The 17,418-nt window shown below is 43.9% G+C and overlaps 1 protein-coding gene across 1 annotated transcript in view; it reads left to right on the top strand.

Annotated features, from left to right (window-relative positions):
• The first annotated feature begins 3,397 nt into the window (after positions 1 to 3,397).
• DPP6 (dipeptidyl peptidase like 6) overlaps positions 3,398 to 17,418 on the top strand; it is a 375,478-nt gene continuing 361,457 nt past the window's right edge. The window contains exon 1 of the mRNA XM_054390267.1: positions 3,398 to 3,598. Coding sequence (XP_054246242.1) covers positions 3,398 to 3,598 — 201 coding nt within the window. The remainder of the gene's footprint in view (positions 3,599 to 17,418) is intronic.

The raw sequence follows: 17,418 nt of genomic DNA, 5'->3' as shown, positions 1-17,418 counted from the left end.
GACAGGACTACCCTAATATAGGCTTGTAGGGGACAAGCTACTTTCTGAGATAACTTGTGCCCAGGCAGACTGACGTACTCTCCGTAACCCCTAATAAAATCACCTGGGTCCCCTATGACTCTGAAAAATCCTCCTGCTTTCAGTAACGGCATCAACAAACTGACTCTGGTGAATCTTATTGCAGATGAGTATGCAAGGTATTTCTGCCTCCAGCTGCCTGATCAGCCTTTCTACAGAAGGTCACTCTCACTGTGGTTACAGAAATGTGCCTTGCAGTTCCTAACTGGTACAAGCCATCTTCCTTCACCCACTGTGGTACCTAGAGCATGACATGACTTTGTTTCTGTTGTCCCTGGTCTGTCATGGAGTAAAGAGCTGGAATCCAGGCAGCCTTTAAATAGCTGTAATTATTTATTTCAGGGCAAATGAATCACAGTCTGAAGCTGCATGATCAGGGATTTTTGGTGGATGAGGACCATTTGGCTGGTTGGTTTTCACTGAGCTTTTGAAGTATTTGACATTGCAGTTTTATGTTCCCTTAATAAAATATTCCATGAATTTGTGCACACACACACACACATGCACGTGTGTGTGCATGACTGGACAAACCTGATTATGTGAAATCTTGGTTCTTAAGAATTAAAACCACAAACTGAGTATATTTGGAACTGAATTGATCCTTGGTGGCTCTTTCAGTTTTGAACTGAGCAAATTTTTTGTTTGTTTGTCTCTGTACTTTCTTTGAGACTTTTAAAATCAGACATTTAGTCTTTGGTGGGTTTTCTGCCTCATGGTTTTGTATTGCCTTTTTTTTAGCTTTCTTTGATTATTCCTTTGTGTCCTAGTTTTTCTTAGAATTTTAAAATGTATTATTTCTTTAATTTTATTCTTTTTTTCCTAGTGCTAGTTTTCACCAATTCCAAACAATCATAAAGTCACTCTCAATGCAGTTCAAGACTGAAATTAGCTAAGCTACCTGTCTGGAGTTTTGGTTATGTGTGGTCAGTTTGTATTCAAAACGTGACTTATGAGGGGTCCAAGTAGCTTCTGGAAAGCTGCCTCTCTTATGAAGTATGTTGCTGTGACTTGGAAGCTAGACCTTTGCCTCAGCACATCGTGTGCTCATCTCATTTTTTAATTAAATGTCAGGATCTCAGTTGTGAAGATCAAAATGATTCCTTCTTTCAAGTTCCTTCAGGAAGGGGGCAGAGCATTTGTTTTTGTTTTCTGTCTTGGTGAGATAAGATTCCCTTTTCATCTCAGAGTTAAGACTTTTCATCCCTGACTTTGAAGACACAAATAAAAAGCAGCAGATGAAACTATTCAGATATAAAGAGATTTTTGATCAGGCAGTTATTGAAATCATGGAGTGGGGAATAGCTGTGCTTTAGAATATATACATGATCTGCTGAGGTTTTTTTTTTTCTTTTTTTAAGACTGATGAAATTACATATATCAAAGATGGTATTTTCTTAACAGTTGAAACTTCAAGAAAGAACTGTGTTTAGAAACATCTCAGTGCATGAAATCCACTTCCTAAAGTAGAATCAAGTTCGTGCTCTTCAGCAAGTCCCTCAATGGGAACAGGCAAACTCTGGTACATGCTTGGTGTGTTTGCCATAAGAGAATGTTGGATAATTCTGATAGCTCTGGCAAACTTAGAGGTCAAAGAAGACGACAGTTTCGGGGAACAGAAGAGGGGACAGCAACTCTGTCACTTTCATTTAAACCTAAGCATCTGTTGCTATGGAAACCCCGCAACTTGATGCTGGAGCAACAGGAATCGTACCCCTCTGTCCCAATACAGTGCTGCTGGGAATTGCTGCTCACCCGCTACCACCTACCCCGGTGCCTCCCCGAACACACGCCCGTGTTCTCCCCCGGGAGCGGGAATTAGCGGCCGTGGGTCTCCGGGCCGAGGAAGCGCGGCCCGCCCAGCCCGCTGGGCAAAGGCCACTCAAAGGCGGTGAGTAGGCCCCGGGCACGGTCCCGGACCGGGTCTGACTCCGGTTTCGGCCCAACCCGACCGGCCACCCCCGAAACCGAGAACGCGTTTGTTTATCCGCGGCCGGTGCTACCGGGAGCCACTTCGGGCGGATTTCCACGGAGGGGCGCTGGAGCACGTTTTAATGCAGCAAAAATGAATTAATATAAAAATAGGAAGAGAGAGAATTTACCGTATTCTTTTAAAAAGCGACAACAACAATATCCAAAAACCCAGAACCCCCTCCCTTCTCCCCAGCCATAAGGAGGCAGGAAAAGAAGGAGGACGATGAGCAGGGGACGGGGGACCAGGCACTTCCCGCTGGTCGGGGGCGGGAGGCAGGGCAAAGCCGTGACCGCGACTGGCTGGGCCAGGGCAGGGCAGGGCGGCGAGGAAGCTTCTCCCTCCCTCCCCTTGCCCCTTCCCCGGGACCAAGCTTCTCTGAGCACACCGGCCTCCAGGCACCCCTCCAGTGGCGGTCCCGCCTCTCTCCTCCCCGCCTCTCCTTTCCCCTCCCCACCTCTCTTTCTCTTTCCCGGCTGGCGATCAGGTGTCTGTTTCTTCTTCTTCCTCTTTTTCTTTCTTTCTTTCTTTTTTTTTTTTTTTTTTAATTTTTAAGTTTTTTTCCCCGGGACAAAAAATTTAAAAATACTGGGAAGAAGAAAAAGAAGGCACAGAGAAGGAGATGATTGTAGAAGAGCCCTCCCTCCCCAGAAGAGCAACGTGCTTTGAATGAGGCTTCCCAGCCTCTTCCACTCAGTCTCACACACTCTATCACTCTGCTCTCGCTTGTGCACACTGTTGGTATGCGACCTCGGAGGCGACTGCTCCACCACCTCTGCCTGGGGAGCCGCTGACAGCCAGCAACTGAGCTACACCCCCTTTCCTTCTTTCATTTCCCCCCGCTGCTTTTGCAAACACACACACACAACCCCCAAAAGAACATTTAATGCTGATCCATTGAGGCGCCATTATCGGGGGTACGTCTTCGTGGAGTGTTTTGGTTTGGGGTTTTGTTTTTGGTTTTTTTGCGTGTGTGTGTGTTTGTGGGTTTTTTTTCCTTTTTTCTTTTTTTTCCCTTTTTTACCCTTTCTAACACTGGATGGTGCAGCATTCCCGGGGCCTGCGGTGTTACGGCTCGATTGCGTTTTATTATTTATTTATCTGTCTTCTTTCCTTCCCCCCCACCACTCCCCCCGTCTGCTCTCTCGATCCCCCCCTGCTTCTCTCCCGGTGCCGGTGCAGAGGAGCGGCAAGCCGGATCCCTCGCTCTCCCTTCTTCTGATGTGGGACTGAGCCTGATCCGCGTGTAGCATGCTGTAGCCAAGAGAGAAGAGAGGAGAGGGAATAAAAAAGAGAGGGAGAAGCATCTCTCTTTCCCTCCCTCCCCCTCGTTTCCCGCGGATTGACTTCATGGCTTCACTGTACCAGCGGTTCAGCGGGAAGATCAACACCTCCCGGTCTTTCCCGGTTCCCCCCGAAGCGAGTCACCTCCTGGGCGCCCAGACCAGCGAGGAGGACGGAGCTGCCGGCAAGACCTCGCGTCCATTGCAACAGGAAAACAGCCGGCCCCGCTTCCAGTACCAGCCGCGAAGTGACTGCGAGGAGGAGGATGTAAGCGCCGTGCTTTTCGCGTTGGGTTGGGTTTTGGGTGCCCCCCTCCTTCGTTGCGCCCCCCCCCCCCCCGCTCCCTTCCCCCCCTCCGGCGGATGCCTCTGTGCCCCTCTGTGCTGGCGGCTATTTCTTGCGGTTTGTCTGATCTTCAAAGCGGGTCGTTGCTGTCCTCTTCTTCCCCCGAGGTGTCAGGGACAGGACGGGATGGAGTCCGCACGGAGCCGAGCACTCGGCCGCCCCCGCGCTGTCCCCGCACCTCTCCCCGTTACCTGGCTCCTTGCGCGGCTCTGCGCTGCTCGCGGAGCAGGGCTGAGGGGAGCTGGGACAGCACGTACGGAAACATCAAGTGCAAGCTCCGATTGTCTTCCTCCAAGCGAGGCAAAAGGCTTCCCCCCACCTTTCTTTATTGTCTATTCTTACTGTTATACTGTGTTTTACCCTTCAACACTCCGCAGGGCAGAAGTCTTCACCTTGTCCCTCCCTCCTTGCCTTCCCGCCAGCCTCCCCCCAGCCTAGCAGCGGGGAAACTTTTTAACTCCTGAGCAACTGTTTCTGGATCTCTCTCTCTCTTCCCTCTCCGCCGCCCCCAGGCGAGCCCCTGCGGTGAAGTAGCAAACTTTGGACCCCGCACCTTTCGCTCCCTCGCTGCCTCCGAGAGCAGCGACTTCAAAGGGTGCATCTGCATATTGCCGTAGTAACGAGTGACTCATCGAGGCCCGCGGCTCTGCTGCGCCTGATGGAGTTAAACCAGCTTGGGTCGATCGAGACTGGTTCTTTCGTGTGGGAGCCGGGGTGCGGGGGGTGGAAGAGAGGAACTGGAGAGCAAGGGAGACGAAGGAGGCTCGGCGATAAATCAAACCGGGTGGCTGCTCCTCGCTGAGTGATGTGAGGTTTGCAGAAGGATTTGAGCGTGTTTTGCCTCTGTGGAACCAGACACAAGGGGAAGCAAATGGCTGCAGTTGGGAATAATGGTTGTGTCAGTTAAAAATACTTCTTGCCCGGCTGGGACGCGGGAGCTTTGCGGCAGTCAGCTCTGGCTCTGGGAGCTTCTCAGGAAAGGCACTGCTTCAAGCCGAGGCAGCAGGTCTGCCTCAGTCGGCGGAGGGAGTTGTGTTCGTTCACACAAAGGGAAACTTTCTCGAGTTGTCTTTTAATTCATTACCTCTTTTCCCGACCTTTCATAAAGAACCTTTATGGCCTGTAGAGCAAGTGCCAAGTGCACTTTGGTCAGCGGAGAGGCAAATTGACGTAAACGTCCCCGAGGTGACTGTCACTCTGGCAGTGCCCAGGGTCCGGCAGTGACAGGACCCTGAATTAACTCTTCCTTGTGACCGGCTCACAGTCAACGGTCTCGGTGCTGCTCCGCCTTGGCTCTGAACAATTGCGGGAGAGGATCTGTACCCGCGCCCAGTTGCCTGCATCCACCCGTGACCCACCCCCGGCGTGGCTGGGGACACGGGGCCCTTCCTGGCGGCGTGCTGGGCTCTAGGTGTCGCTGCGGGCCAGCGGAGAGCCGCCGGGGCTGCGCTCAGGCACTTTTCCCCCATTATTTGAGTGGCTTAATTTCACTTTCCTGGATTTGGAGACGGCAGATGTCTGGAGCCGCTTCTCTGATCACCAGAAGCATTCAGGCCGAAAGCAAAGGGCACACTTTAGCATATTCGAGTGATTTGTGCTGACAGGCTCCAAAATAATATTAGTAATATTAAACTGCTGAAAGGAGAGGAGTTATTTTCTTTTCGTTTCCCTCTTTATTCTCTTTACTGCCCTCAGGATTTGTGTGTGGGTGGAGAGCCTTTTTGGGCAATGCCATCTGCAGAGGGAAAGGTGCCTGTTTAGGTATCTCCTGCAATGAAGCGTAAACAGCATGGCCAGATTTGGGGTGACTTCTAAAGGCACATGGGCGCTTCGTATAGATTTATTTTTAAAGGTGGCAACATGTCTGAGAAAGTGCAGTGGATCAGGACGGGTGGTTCAAAAGGTGATATTATCTGACAGAATCTGGGCAGTCTGTGCTGGGGGTCTCTGGTGGAGGATCCTTCGGGTCAGAGGGATGAAGCTGTGAGGAAGCCAGTGGAAACGGCCTTTAAATCGTGGGTTGCAGGAGGAAGGGTCCTGCCCGTGGGGAGGGCGGAGACAGAGGACAAGAGAGGCGGGATTGGTGCAACTGTCTGCGGTGCTGAACCTCAGGGAGGATAACACAGAGGTGCTGTCCGCGGCACCGAACCCACACTTATCCCGGTGCATGGGGGAGCTGTCCGCCATGCTGGACGCCGTTTATCTCGGACCAGGGTGGGGCTGTCCGCGGTGCTGAATCCGCCCAGTACCAGCACCGTGACGAGTTGGCGGTGGCGTCTTGCCCTCGACCATGGCGACATCGCGGTGGGGAGATGGGGATTTCAGTCCTGCCCCCGCTGGCAGCAGTCAGGCTTGCCCGGGACGCGAAAATGCAGCCCTGGGCATGAAATGTCCGAGGCAAAGGAAAAAGCGAGGCAGGCAGCCGGCAAGGACTGTGGGAGAAGTGCAAGGAAGGCGGTCTGTTCTTTCAGGATGCCAGGAGCATGTGCTGTTGTTTATCATGGGGAAGGGCTTAACTAGACAGCATTGGAAGCCCCTTCTAAAATGATTAGACTTCTGGTTTCTGTTTTGCACAGATACTGCAGTGAGGCATTCATGTTATTTTCTGCCCTACAGCAGAGATGTACTACGAAAAGCCAGAGTTTAAACAAAGTTTTGTTGTCTGGATGCACTTAGAAATACCAAAACAAAGCAAAGAATGAGACTGTTCTGTTCCTAACTTTGTCATCTGATTAGTAATCAGAAGATAACTTTTATTTATTTATTTATTTTCCAATAGATTACTGATGATTACTTTCCCTGTTGAAATGTGTGCTGCATTCTGTATTATATTAAGCACCAGTGCAGACCTCAATGCAGTACAAAACAGAAGGAAAGAGAGGATCTTGCCTTTGAAGGTCAGAGTATTGTTAGTAAGCATTTTGTCCCCTGAAAGTACTACTGGTGGAAAAATAATAGGTAAAACCTATATGAAGCTAAAGAGAAAAAGAAGTAATTTGGTAATAAATGGCATTTAAAGCAACAACAAATGTAATATGATAAGTGCTCACTTCACTTTACAGCTGCCACTGGGATGGCCTTAACATTTTTCTTGCAACATGAAAGTATAGCAAAGCAGAAGTCACAATGTTCTTTAGCATTTGAACAACTTACTATGTTTTAAATCATGATGTCTACATAAGAATATATATGTGTGAACAAAAGTTGGGTTAAATATTGCAAATTTTTCATGTTAGTGAAGCAGCCATGTTCTTTATGGGAGGAGTAATGAGAAAACTATGTCCTGTATAAATGACCCCAGAAAACCACTTCCCAATCAGCTCTGCAGAAGTATAGATAACAAAGTTAATTATTACAAAAGTTGTAAGCAAAACTCTGGTGACATTTTTGCTTTGTTATGGGATTACCTTTTCACTACATCCATTTAGATATGAGGAAATATGTGTGAAAACTCTTAGTGAAGTCTAATGTGGTGGTATGGCAGATTATCAAGAATTTTGATAATAATTCTCCTTTTTTAGATGGGTGAGGTTAATGTGTTCTGTATTGTCCTGTGGAAGGGATTTTCTCCTAGATTTTGACTTGAGAGTATTTTTTCCCCATGAAATAATGCTTCTTCATCTTTTCCAAGCTTTTTCTTCTTTGGCATCACAGTGATTAATGGGATTAATTTTTGCAAGCAACTGCCAGGAGATGCTGAGTAAGATGTATCATGCTGATTGTGTATAACCCTGCTCCTTTTAATTACTGGGACGATAACAATGCATTAATCAGGTACATACAAAATTCAGCATTTTTGTTGTAACACAGAATATTGATCTATTTTATAAGGCACTAACCATAAAATGATGATCACAGACTTCCTTTGAAAATTAAATTTTATATAATAAGTTATGTGTTAAAAGTATTGAACATCCCCTGAAACATTATAGAACTTTTGTCTACAAAAAGCCATAGGCTGCATTCTTACAGGTTCATTACTTAGCCAAAACTCTATTTGCTTTAATAGGAAACTTAACCATGTGGAAATGGCCAGACTTAAAGTACAAGAGCTTTAATTATTGTGAATGTCATTTCCCATAACTGAATTGTGAATATTTCTTTCCTGTATTTACTTCAAGCTGTACTTGGCCCTGCTTTATACTTTACTAGTTTTGCAATTGATTATTCAGACTGATTTACATTTTGAGAAGTTTTTTATTTGGATATAAACAGCAATAATTTTGAAATGCTTCAGTAAAACTGCATTTCCTGCCTGAAGAAAAGAAGGATTAAGTAAATCAAATATTAGTTGTTAATTGATGAGTCTGAGAAAGCGAGAATTAAAGCCATAAGTAGTAAAAAAAAAAAAAAAAAAAGATTATATGAGATGTCAAAATTGCTGTTGCATGTAATTGAAAGTGTTAATTTTCAGTTCATTATTTGTCTAATGGGAAGAGATATTGCCTCCCAGAAATGTATGTCAAGGACAATGTTTCAGAAAGGTTGAGGCCTGAGCTGCAGACAACAAGCATTTCAGAAGTGGTGTTAGTCTTTTCTTCAGGAAATGAGTGATCTGATTGTGTGGGAGGGTTTGTAGGACTTCAGAAATCTTAACATTATTGCAAGATGTATAGTAATTTGGACTGTAACCAGAAGTCTGTCTACAGATAGGAACTACTGTGCTTATTGACAGAAACTATTGTTTAAGTCTGTAAGAATCTATTCTTCTGCCTCTTCATGGTGAGTTCTTGGATGCTGAACCCAGTTATCCCACAGCCATTAAGATGTGAAGAGCTGGGACTAGCTCTTTCATCAATGGAAATAGTTAGACCCTACTGACATTCTGTGAGTTCACCTTTTAAAATTAATAAAACTGCAGCTTACTTCCTTCAAAAGAAATAGTTATAAACCTTCTAAGAAGCCCCTCCTGTATTTCATGATTACTGAATAATGGACACTGATCTGGAGATGATATATTTTTTGTACTTTATAACTATATTTAGGATTAACCTACCTTGTGATATTTGCTGCCAGTCTAAAATCAGCCTCTGTTTCTGCAGTCTTTACTAGCCATGATGATGATGCATGAACTAAAAAAAAATCTGCCAGAGAAAATGTATTTTTAAGTATTCAGGAATAACAGTGTGAAGAGGCTGAATCATCTTTCAGATAGTAGTGAATTGTGCCATAAGTTGGGATACCACATGTAGAGTACCCAGCTCATGTTATTTCTCTTGAGCTAACAGCTCAGGCACAGAAAGAAGACACTGAGCCCACGTCAGAGAAGCTTATGTTGGTTTCCAAGGGACTTTTGAAGACACAGGAGGTGGGAAAAACATCTAGGAGTATTTGTTGTGCTCTATTTGTCTGTGTATTTTTGTTTCAGAAAAGATCAGAAGGAAGACAGTTCTCAGGGTGTCCATCACAGCTTTGAAAATGCTCTTTGGGAGTCAGGGGATTTTGTCCCTTGAAATAAACCCCCCTGCATTAATTCAGGCTAATATGTGTATGCTTGTGATTGTCCAGCAAAATCTCCCATTAAAGTTCCTTAACTGCAAGTTGATTTTCCTGGGATTTTTGCCTGATGTGCTGGATGATTCCCAGCACATTGCCTTGGTGTACATGCGTTTTCATCCTGTGGCCAAGGGGTGGCAGCGTGTCTTGATTACACTGTTGCTATAGAGTCCTTGGCATTTCATGGCTTTAATAGTAAAGCACCAACCAACCATTTGTTGACATCCTTATACCTACACATCAGGGATACGTTCAATTTCTTACTGCTCTTCAAGGTTTGATTGACTTGAGGATGGTTTTATACCTCTCTTTTGCACCATCAAGGAGAAACACTTGTCAAAGCTCATTTAAAAAAAAAAGGTTCAACAACGGTTTTAAACAATTCCATATTCAGGCATGGGGAAGGAGTGGAGAAGAGAATCTTTCTTGTATAGGAATGTTATTCTCCTTTCTCTCAAAGGAAGGCAGAAAAAAGCCTTTTCCCCAGATCCTTTTGTACTCCTACTGGGTTGTGGTACAGTGTAGATTTGCAAAAGTGCACACAGATAATTTAGGTTTGTAAATTTAGGGCTCTTTGCAAAGAGATTTGTGGTCAAACGCAGAAATTTGTATTGAAATTGATTTCCTAGTTAGGTGCATAAATACTCATTTTGGATCATGTTCTTACTCATGTGCCTCTGAAAATGTTATCTGTATTCATTAAACTGCGGGTGTGTGGTAATGATGAGATTCTGTGTGGGTGGGTTAACTGAGTTAAAAACATCTTGAGCCTGTGCATTAGTGTACATGAAGAGATCTAGTGTGCCATAGCCTTTTACTGCCAATACTTCACTAAAAATGAAGGCATTAGGCACGGGTATGCTTTGCAGCAGAGAGCACTGCAGAAGGGAACAGAGGAAGAGTGCAGTGGTACAGTCCAGTGAGGTGTTTTGAAGGGTAAATGGACTGTGAGTTTTGCATAGTGGAAACACAAAGCCTTCTCAGCTTTTCCATTTGTAGAGTGTTTGGGAACCTTCATTTCCCACATTCAACCAGAGCTTTAGTTACTTCTCAGCTTTGAAGCACTTTAATGTAGAGATGTTTCATACTTTGTTTCATTACATTAGCACTTGAAAGTCTTCCCAAAGATCACAGCAAGGATTAACGCAGCTTTAAGCCTTAGGGAACTTGCAATGTGGAGGTAGGGAGAAAGGAAGAGAAAGGTCTGACACAATCCACATTGTGAGCAGTAAGTTTAAGCCAACCTAATGGAGTGTGTGAGGTAAGGTGAAAAAGGCTGATATTCTGAGTCTTTCCTGGTGAAATCTTACCTGGTTTCTACTGAATGTATTTTTTAATTGTTTATCACTCGCATTGTATAAATTATTTTCCTCTAAACAAGGTGCTGGTTCCTTGAATTCAGCTATTATATAAATTCTTCAATGAGTTGCTATCTCTGTGCCTTCTAAAACTGCATTTACAGTTATCTTCACTGTGCAGGAGGAAAATTAGAGGCTGAGCTACACATTGTCCCATAGAAGGTGCATCTCAGTGCTATGGCCCCGTAAGTTGTAGCAATTTCTGGTCCTGGGCTGCAGGGACTTCAAGACTGAAAAATATTCCTGTTATCACCAAGGATATTCTTAGAGGTGTAAAACTAATTGTGAAGTCTGGCACATTTAAGTTTTTGCTGTATCTAGCACTCATTGCTGATAGTTTTCATGTGACATTTCAGATGTCTGATGTTTTTCTGTAGCTGCTGAAGGGTTTGGAGTTTGCTTGGAGAGAAGGGAGATTTAAAGCATGAACAAGAAAGGAGCATCTTAAAACTTCCATTCTATATTATTTTAGTGATGTGGTGGGGTGGTTTATTTTCTTTTTTGTCTTCTGTCAATAGTGTCTGCTGCAGCACTTCAAGTACATTTCACTCTAGGTGGACCTCAAAAGCAATGCAAATTTCTCCTGAGGCTTGCTATCTTGGATGTACAGAACTACATGAAATGGAAAAGCAGCAGTGGGAAATGCCTGGTAACCTCAGCTCTAGTTATACCACAGTCATTAATTTTAAAGTGTTTATGACAAAACTCTGTGTGTGTTCTCTATTTTCCATTAAAATGAGCTCCAGTTCTCTATAAAAGGAAGTAGCTGTGGTATTTTGGTCAGAGGAGAAATGAAACCCATGGAGACTGAGTAATTACAGATGTTACTGCAGTGTCCAAGATGTAGATCTGAAGACACTTGGTGAGCATAGCCAGTAGCAGGTTTACACAGAGGATCCTTGTGCCTGCTGCTTTCCTCTCATCCTGTCAGAGGATAATGTCCAACATCTGGGCAGCAATAGCAGGGTTGTTACTGCCTGTTGTCCCTTCTCAAGTGGTTTGCAGAGCCCAGTCATGTAGAGCTTGTGTCTGTGAAGATGAATTTGTGTCATGCAATGTCTTGCTAAGATGAACTAAAACTCACTTTTGTTTATAAGGACAGTCTTTGGCAAAAGAGAGAAAAAAAAAAAGAACTGCTGATAGTGGCAAACCAGACATTTGTGCTTGTGCTAGGGTCATAGAAAAGCAGGCTGGTGGCATCTGCTGCTGCTCTTGGCAGATAGGGTGGTATGGGAGGTGGCTCCGCGTTGGGTGACTCTTCCTATTTGCTTCCAAGATCTTCCAGTACCTTAAAAGGAGCAGAAGCTGCAAGCACAGCTCAGTTGTTCCTCCCTTATTTCCTCATCTCTACCTCATGGGAGAAAAAATCAGTTTCATTTGTGCTGCCGGGAAGCCGTGAGTCAGGTTTTCCTCCCTGTCTAACAGGTGGCTGCTGGCAACATCATCCCTCTGCCTCGTGTCTAAAGATGGATCTCCCAGCAAAACCTCAAGTGGCTCCTCTCCAGCTGCTCCACAGTGACATGCCCTCTGGCATTACAAAATGCAAGTTTTAGCTGCTGCCTGTCTCCCCTGCTCTCCTCTCAGGACAGGCAGGTCTGGTTATCTTGTATCCCAGAGGAACACAAGGAGCCTTGAGCAGAAAGGAAAGAGGATGTTGGGATCTGCTTTAAATAGTGCTTGACCTCTTGCATAAGAGACTGATTGTCCCAAGATATGTTTATTGCATACACAGCTCTGAGATTTGCACAGATTGCTCATGGGATTATGTTTCATGTGACTATCGAATCCTGTCTTTATTTGTTTGTCATTTATTGCTAAATCCCTCCTCATGTTTCTGGATAATCTATATCAAAGAGAGTTTGTCTTTGGTTTTGTTGTTCCTATTTCCTTTAGGTGCTAGAAAAGAAAGGTGATATTTAAAAGAGCAAACATCTACCACACTGTTGATAGGGAAGCTGTAGAAATCAACAACAATGTTGCTATAGAGACATAAATACTTCTTAGTGAACCAAAGATTTCCCCTTTTACTAGTCTTCCTGCTAGGCACTTTATTGTAGCACTATGGTAACATGATTTTGTTGTTGTTGTGTCTCTTTGTTTAATTTGGGTGTTTGTAATCCCAGATACAAGAGGAGGCACTTTGGGGAGAACACTGAAGGTATTTTAGTGCTTCACAATAGTGTCTCTGATAACCTGGGTGATGTTAAAGCTGCTTCCTTGTTCTATTGTGAATTGCTGCACCAACAACACTTGTCAAAACATGCACAAACAAGAGTAATTAATGAAGAGTGACATAGCTGAGGTTGAAGATCACAATAGCCTGATCTATTGTACTTGCCTTGTTTATACTCTCTGTGTTTGAGTTCAATGTGTTTGGAAGAGGCTTCTTCAAAGAGTGCGTAATTCTCACTGATTTCTGGACACATTTGTCTTCTATTTGAGGTGGCAGGGATCTGTGGTAGAGCATTAGAGAGACCATGAGGGAAGTCTTGCCATTCTTGGGTCTCCCAATGACCTGCTGCTTGTGACTTTCAGCTAGTTGTTATCTCTGTAGGGCAGGACCTGTAGCTGTTGGATACCATAGTGAAATCAAGGCCATGACTTCATTTGAGGCTTCACTGTCATGGTACAGAACCAAATAATTCCTGCTCTTGGCCTAAAGCTCTGGGCTAAAAAGAACCCATAGAAACATGAGATTATTAATAATTAGCAATGCGGTCATTAGTTCTGACATTGGTAACATTTGTGTGAGCATTGCTAATAACCCAAACAGACCTGATTGTGCTTGTTTGTGGTGGGCTAAAGGTCTCTCTCATTACAATGTTTTGCAGGCAGCTCCAGGAGCTGATAATCACTATAATGCACATTTTTCTTTTAGCTAAGAAAAGCTAATAAGCATCTGTAGTTTTGAAAATGTCAGATTGAGCCAAAGTGCATGCAATTAGATAAGGATAATGTAGCACATAATAGGAAGATACATGATGCTGGATGAGCAGTACTGTGTCTTGGCTGCTAAAGTGCTGTGTGTCATGCAAAGGAAAGTGATTTTTGGTTGAGGGAAAACATGCCACAAGTTGTCAGAGGTGGAAACATGAGCCACTGTTGGGAAGTGACAAGGTTAGTCCTGGGGGAGTATAAGCATGCATGTTAGGATCTTGAAAGAAGGAAGGGTTGTCTGGGTTAAAAGTCATGTAGTTGGGAAGGTGGGAGAGGCCATTGAGGGAAAAAAAAAAAAAAAAGGGAAGCAAATGTGGAAAGGAAGAGGGGCAGAATGGAATCATTTGTGGTTGCTGTCCCTAAGGTTTCTTTTTTCCTCTTTTCAAAGACTCTGTCTTACATGTGTGATCTCTGGGCTATTCCATCTGTTTTGGTGTGTTAAAACCTTTCTTAGACAACTTCTTTGGCCAAAGGGAGATACAGCCACAATACACTGATTAAGAGGCTGAATCTGAATTTTCAAACAGTGTCCTCAGTTTAATTTGCCACTAGGGGAAACAATGAGGCAGACTCCAAAAGCAAGAGGATGAAAACCAGACAAGGGACAATGAAAGGAAAGAAGAAAGAGGACAGCTGTTATGCACAGAACTGGATGGCAGCTCTGAGACTGAAAACCAAGGAATTCTGCTTCTAAAATATTTTTCCTTTAGGGCAAAATATTTCTGTGGCTGAGAGAATATTTCAAATTTGCCATTTTCTCCTACTTAGCCTAATCCAGGAACTAGCTCTGGGCAGGAGAACAGATTTTTCCTAATCTGGGAGAAGAGGATTTTTTGTCTCATATTTTTCCAGAAGTGCCTTTCCCATCCTTATCCCATCTCTGTTGAAGTGCTCTGATGTCCCCAGAGGGGAGATGTTGGAAGCCATTTCTCCCATATTTGGGTTCTATGATAACTTTTACCAATGCATTTTTTTCACCCTCTTTATAATGTACCAAATATTTCACCTCTTTATAAAATTACCAAACAGAAAAGCTACTTGTGCATAGTTCTTTTCCTCTCCTCTTCTGTAATGCAGAAGGCAGATATTCTGTAAGTACTTAATTAGTGACCAATTATGTAGTTTTACGTCTGCAATCTGAGAAAAAAATATTATCGTTATGAAATGTTTGCATTGTGGCTAACAAATCCAAGGTATATTTTGGCACTTGCAAAACATTTCCCTTTTCCATTTCAATTTACGCCAGAATATATCCCTTTTTGGTATAACTTCAGCCTAGATTGTTTGCATTACAGAGTTGCATACAAGCATTTATTTGATACATATATTTGGAGAGGTGTGAAGGAGAATCTCCTTATATCCTCAGGCTTTCACTTACAAATAGGAGCTGAGGTTCCCATACCATAACCACCCAGTGCAGTTTGTACTCTTACATCTTGTGACATGATTGCAGTTATGTGGCTTTTCAGGCTGAGTCCTGATCTTTCCTGGCCCTTCACCATAATGCATGTCTGCTCAGCTAGGAGATCTGTCATTGCAAACACTTTATCTGTACTTCTTTCTGTGCTGCTCTTATCCAGATCTAGTAATGTGGGTTCACAAGAATGGAGTTCATAGTATGGACTTGGAGCAAGTTTCTGGTAAGAAAGCTTTCTGAAAACGTTAGTGAAATGTTTACTGTCTGTGAGCATTTAAGTTCAGGGTCAGTTGAAACTCTCTTCCTATGAATGTTTATGAAAGGTCACCTAGCACATTTCCAGGATGTAAATTCAAAGCATGTGTGAACATGGCCAAAAGGATTAGTTTTGTGGTTGGTTTTACAGATCAGCCAATAGCAAATTATATGCTCCTCAATAAGCTGTTCTTCTCCAGGCACTGGGCAAGCTTCACGTTAGAAGAGAGGGAGAACAGAGGAAATCAGATCTCTTCTCTCCTGTTAGGACGTGAGGGAATACTCATTCTCTCTCCTGGTTACAAGGATGCTCATAACTGCAGAGCTCTGTTGTGGCTCTTTCCTCTTTGGATGAGCTAGAAAGAAGTGCCTCATGGCACTAGAGAGAGAAGGTGAAGGTTAAGAGCAAGGTGAAAGCCAGTTAAATCCTGCTTTGTAAATCTGCCTGTGAAATCCCTCCAATTACAACCATGTTCCTTCACTGTTTCTTCCTGTCTGTGCTAAGCTGAAGCTCTTCTGGAAGAGGGCTTTTGGCAGATAGCACAATGTTATTGGGCTGGAAAGATATGTGAGAATGCCACAGTCAGCTTTTTAACTGTGCAATTTAGTATAAAATGAGCAGCAGTGTGAATCAGAGGACTGAATTTGCTCTAAAAGTTTCACAATAGGCTCCTCTTTCGCTGAAGACAGATTGTGCCAGTCCAACCTGAAAAACTGTAATTTAATTTAAAAGCACTGTTCTGCATTCCTTTCACCTGATCTCAAATGGTGACAAGCCATAAAATTTCTCTGTGGTCCACTGGAGTTCGATAGATGAGAATTTCCTAACTTCATAAAATGATTAGAAGCACTCCAGATGTATATTATTAGCAAGGCTTCTGGAAGACAGCTTAATTCAGGTGCCTTTATGAAAGGCTTGTTGAGCATTGTTTGAGTCATACAATCACAGAGTAGTTTGAGTTAGAAGAGACTTATAAAGGTCATCTAGTCCACCTTTCCTGCAGGAGCAGCAACATCTTCAACTAGATCAGGTTGCTCAGTCTCATTCAGCCTGACTATGAATGTTTCCAGGGATGGGGCATCTACTACCTCTCTGAATAATCTGTGCCAATGTTTCATCATCTTCATACTAAAAAACTTCTTCCTTATAACTAGTCTAAATTTACCCTCTTTTAGTTCAAAACTATTACCCCCTACCCCTGCTAAAAAGATTGTCCCCAACTTTCTAATAGGCCCCTTTTAAATACTGTAAGGGCTCTCTGGAGGCTTCTCCAGGTTGAACAGCTCCAGCACTCTCAGCCTTTCCTCATAGGAACACATGTATGTTCCATCTCCCTGATCATTTTTGTGGTGCTCCTCCAGGCTCACTCCAACTCTGTGTCCTTCTTGTGCTGAGGAATCCAGAGCAGAGTACTTCGCACAGTACTCCAGGTGAGGTCTTGCCAGAGTGAAGTAGAGAGGCAGAACCACCTCCCTTGATATGCTGGGTCACACCTCTTTAGATGCAGCCCAGGATATGGTTGGCCTTCTGGGCTGCAAGCAAACATTGCTTGCTTTTGTCCAGCTTTTCATCCACCAATACCCCTATGTCCTTTTCTGCAGGGCTACTCTCAATCCCTGCAACCTCCAGCCTGTATTAATTTGGGGGACTGCCCTGATTCAGGTGCAGGACCTTGCACTTGGTTTTGTTGAACCTCATGAGGTTCATCTGGGCCCACTTCTCTAGCTTGTGCAGGTCTCTCTGAATGGCATCACTTCCCACTAGCATGTCAGTTGCACCATTGTTATCTGCAGTATTCCTGAGGGTGCATTCAGTCCCACTATGACATTGATAAAATGAGACAATGTTGGTCCCAATATGTCACAAGTCTTCATCTGGACATTGAGCTGCTGAATGGCAGATTGCTGAGATAGATATGAATGGAGGGGAAGACTAATAAAATGCAAAGCTTCATGCTTAGAGTAACTCAAAGAGCAAATGGTAGTGCACATGTCTGATGGGTTTTTCTGGTTTGCCACAGTGACAAGTTGCCCATAACTTGTACATGAGCTGTACAAGAATGAATGTCTCTAGCAGTGATAAATGAGATCTGTGCAGCTGATTTTGGCAGTAGCCCACTCCTGTGTTTTCTTTAACCCAGTGCCTTGGACAGTACTGGAAAGAAGAAAGAAGTAGGTTGGTTTATGTGTGCTGCCTATATCTTGTCTAGAAAACTCATCTTCTCCAGCATGCTCTATCCCAAACCAAAAACTGAATCCACTTTCATCAAATGTTTGTG

The sequence above is a fragment of the Indicator indicator genome, chromosome 20, assembly GCF_027791375.1.
Source record: "Indicator indicator isolate 239-I01 chromosome 20, UM_Iind_1.1, whole genome shotgun sequence".
Lineage (NCBI taxonomy): Eukaryota > Metazoa > Chordata > Aves > Piciformes > Indicatoridae > Indicator > Indicator indicator.
This window is presented reverse-complemented; position numbering and strand designations above follow the sequence as displayed.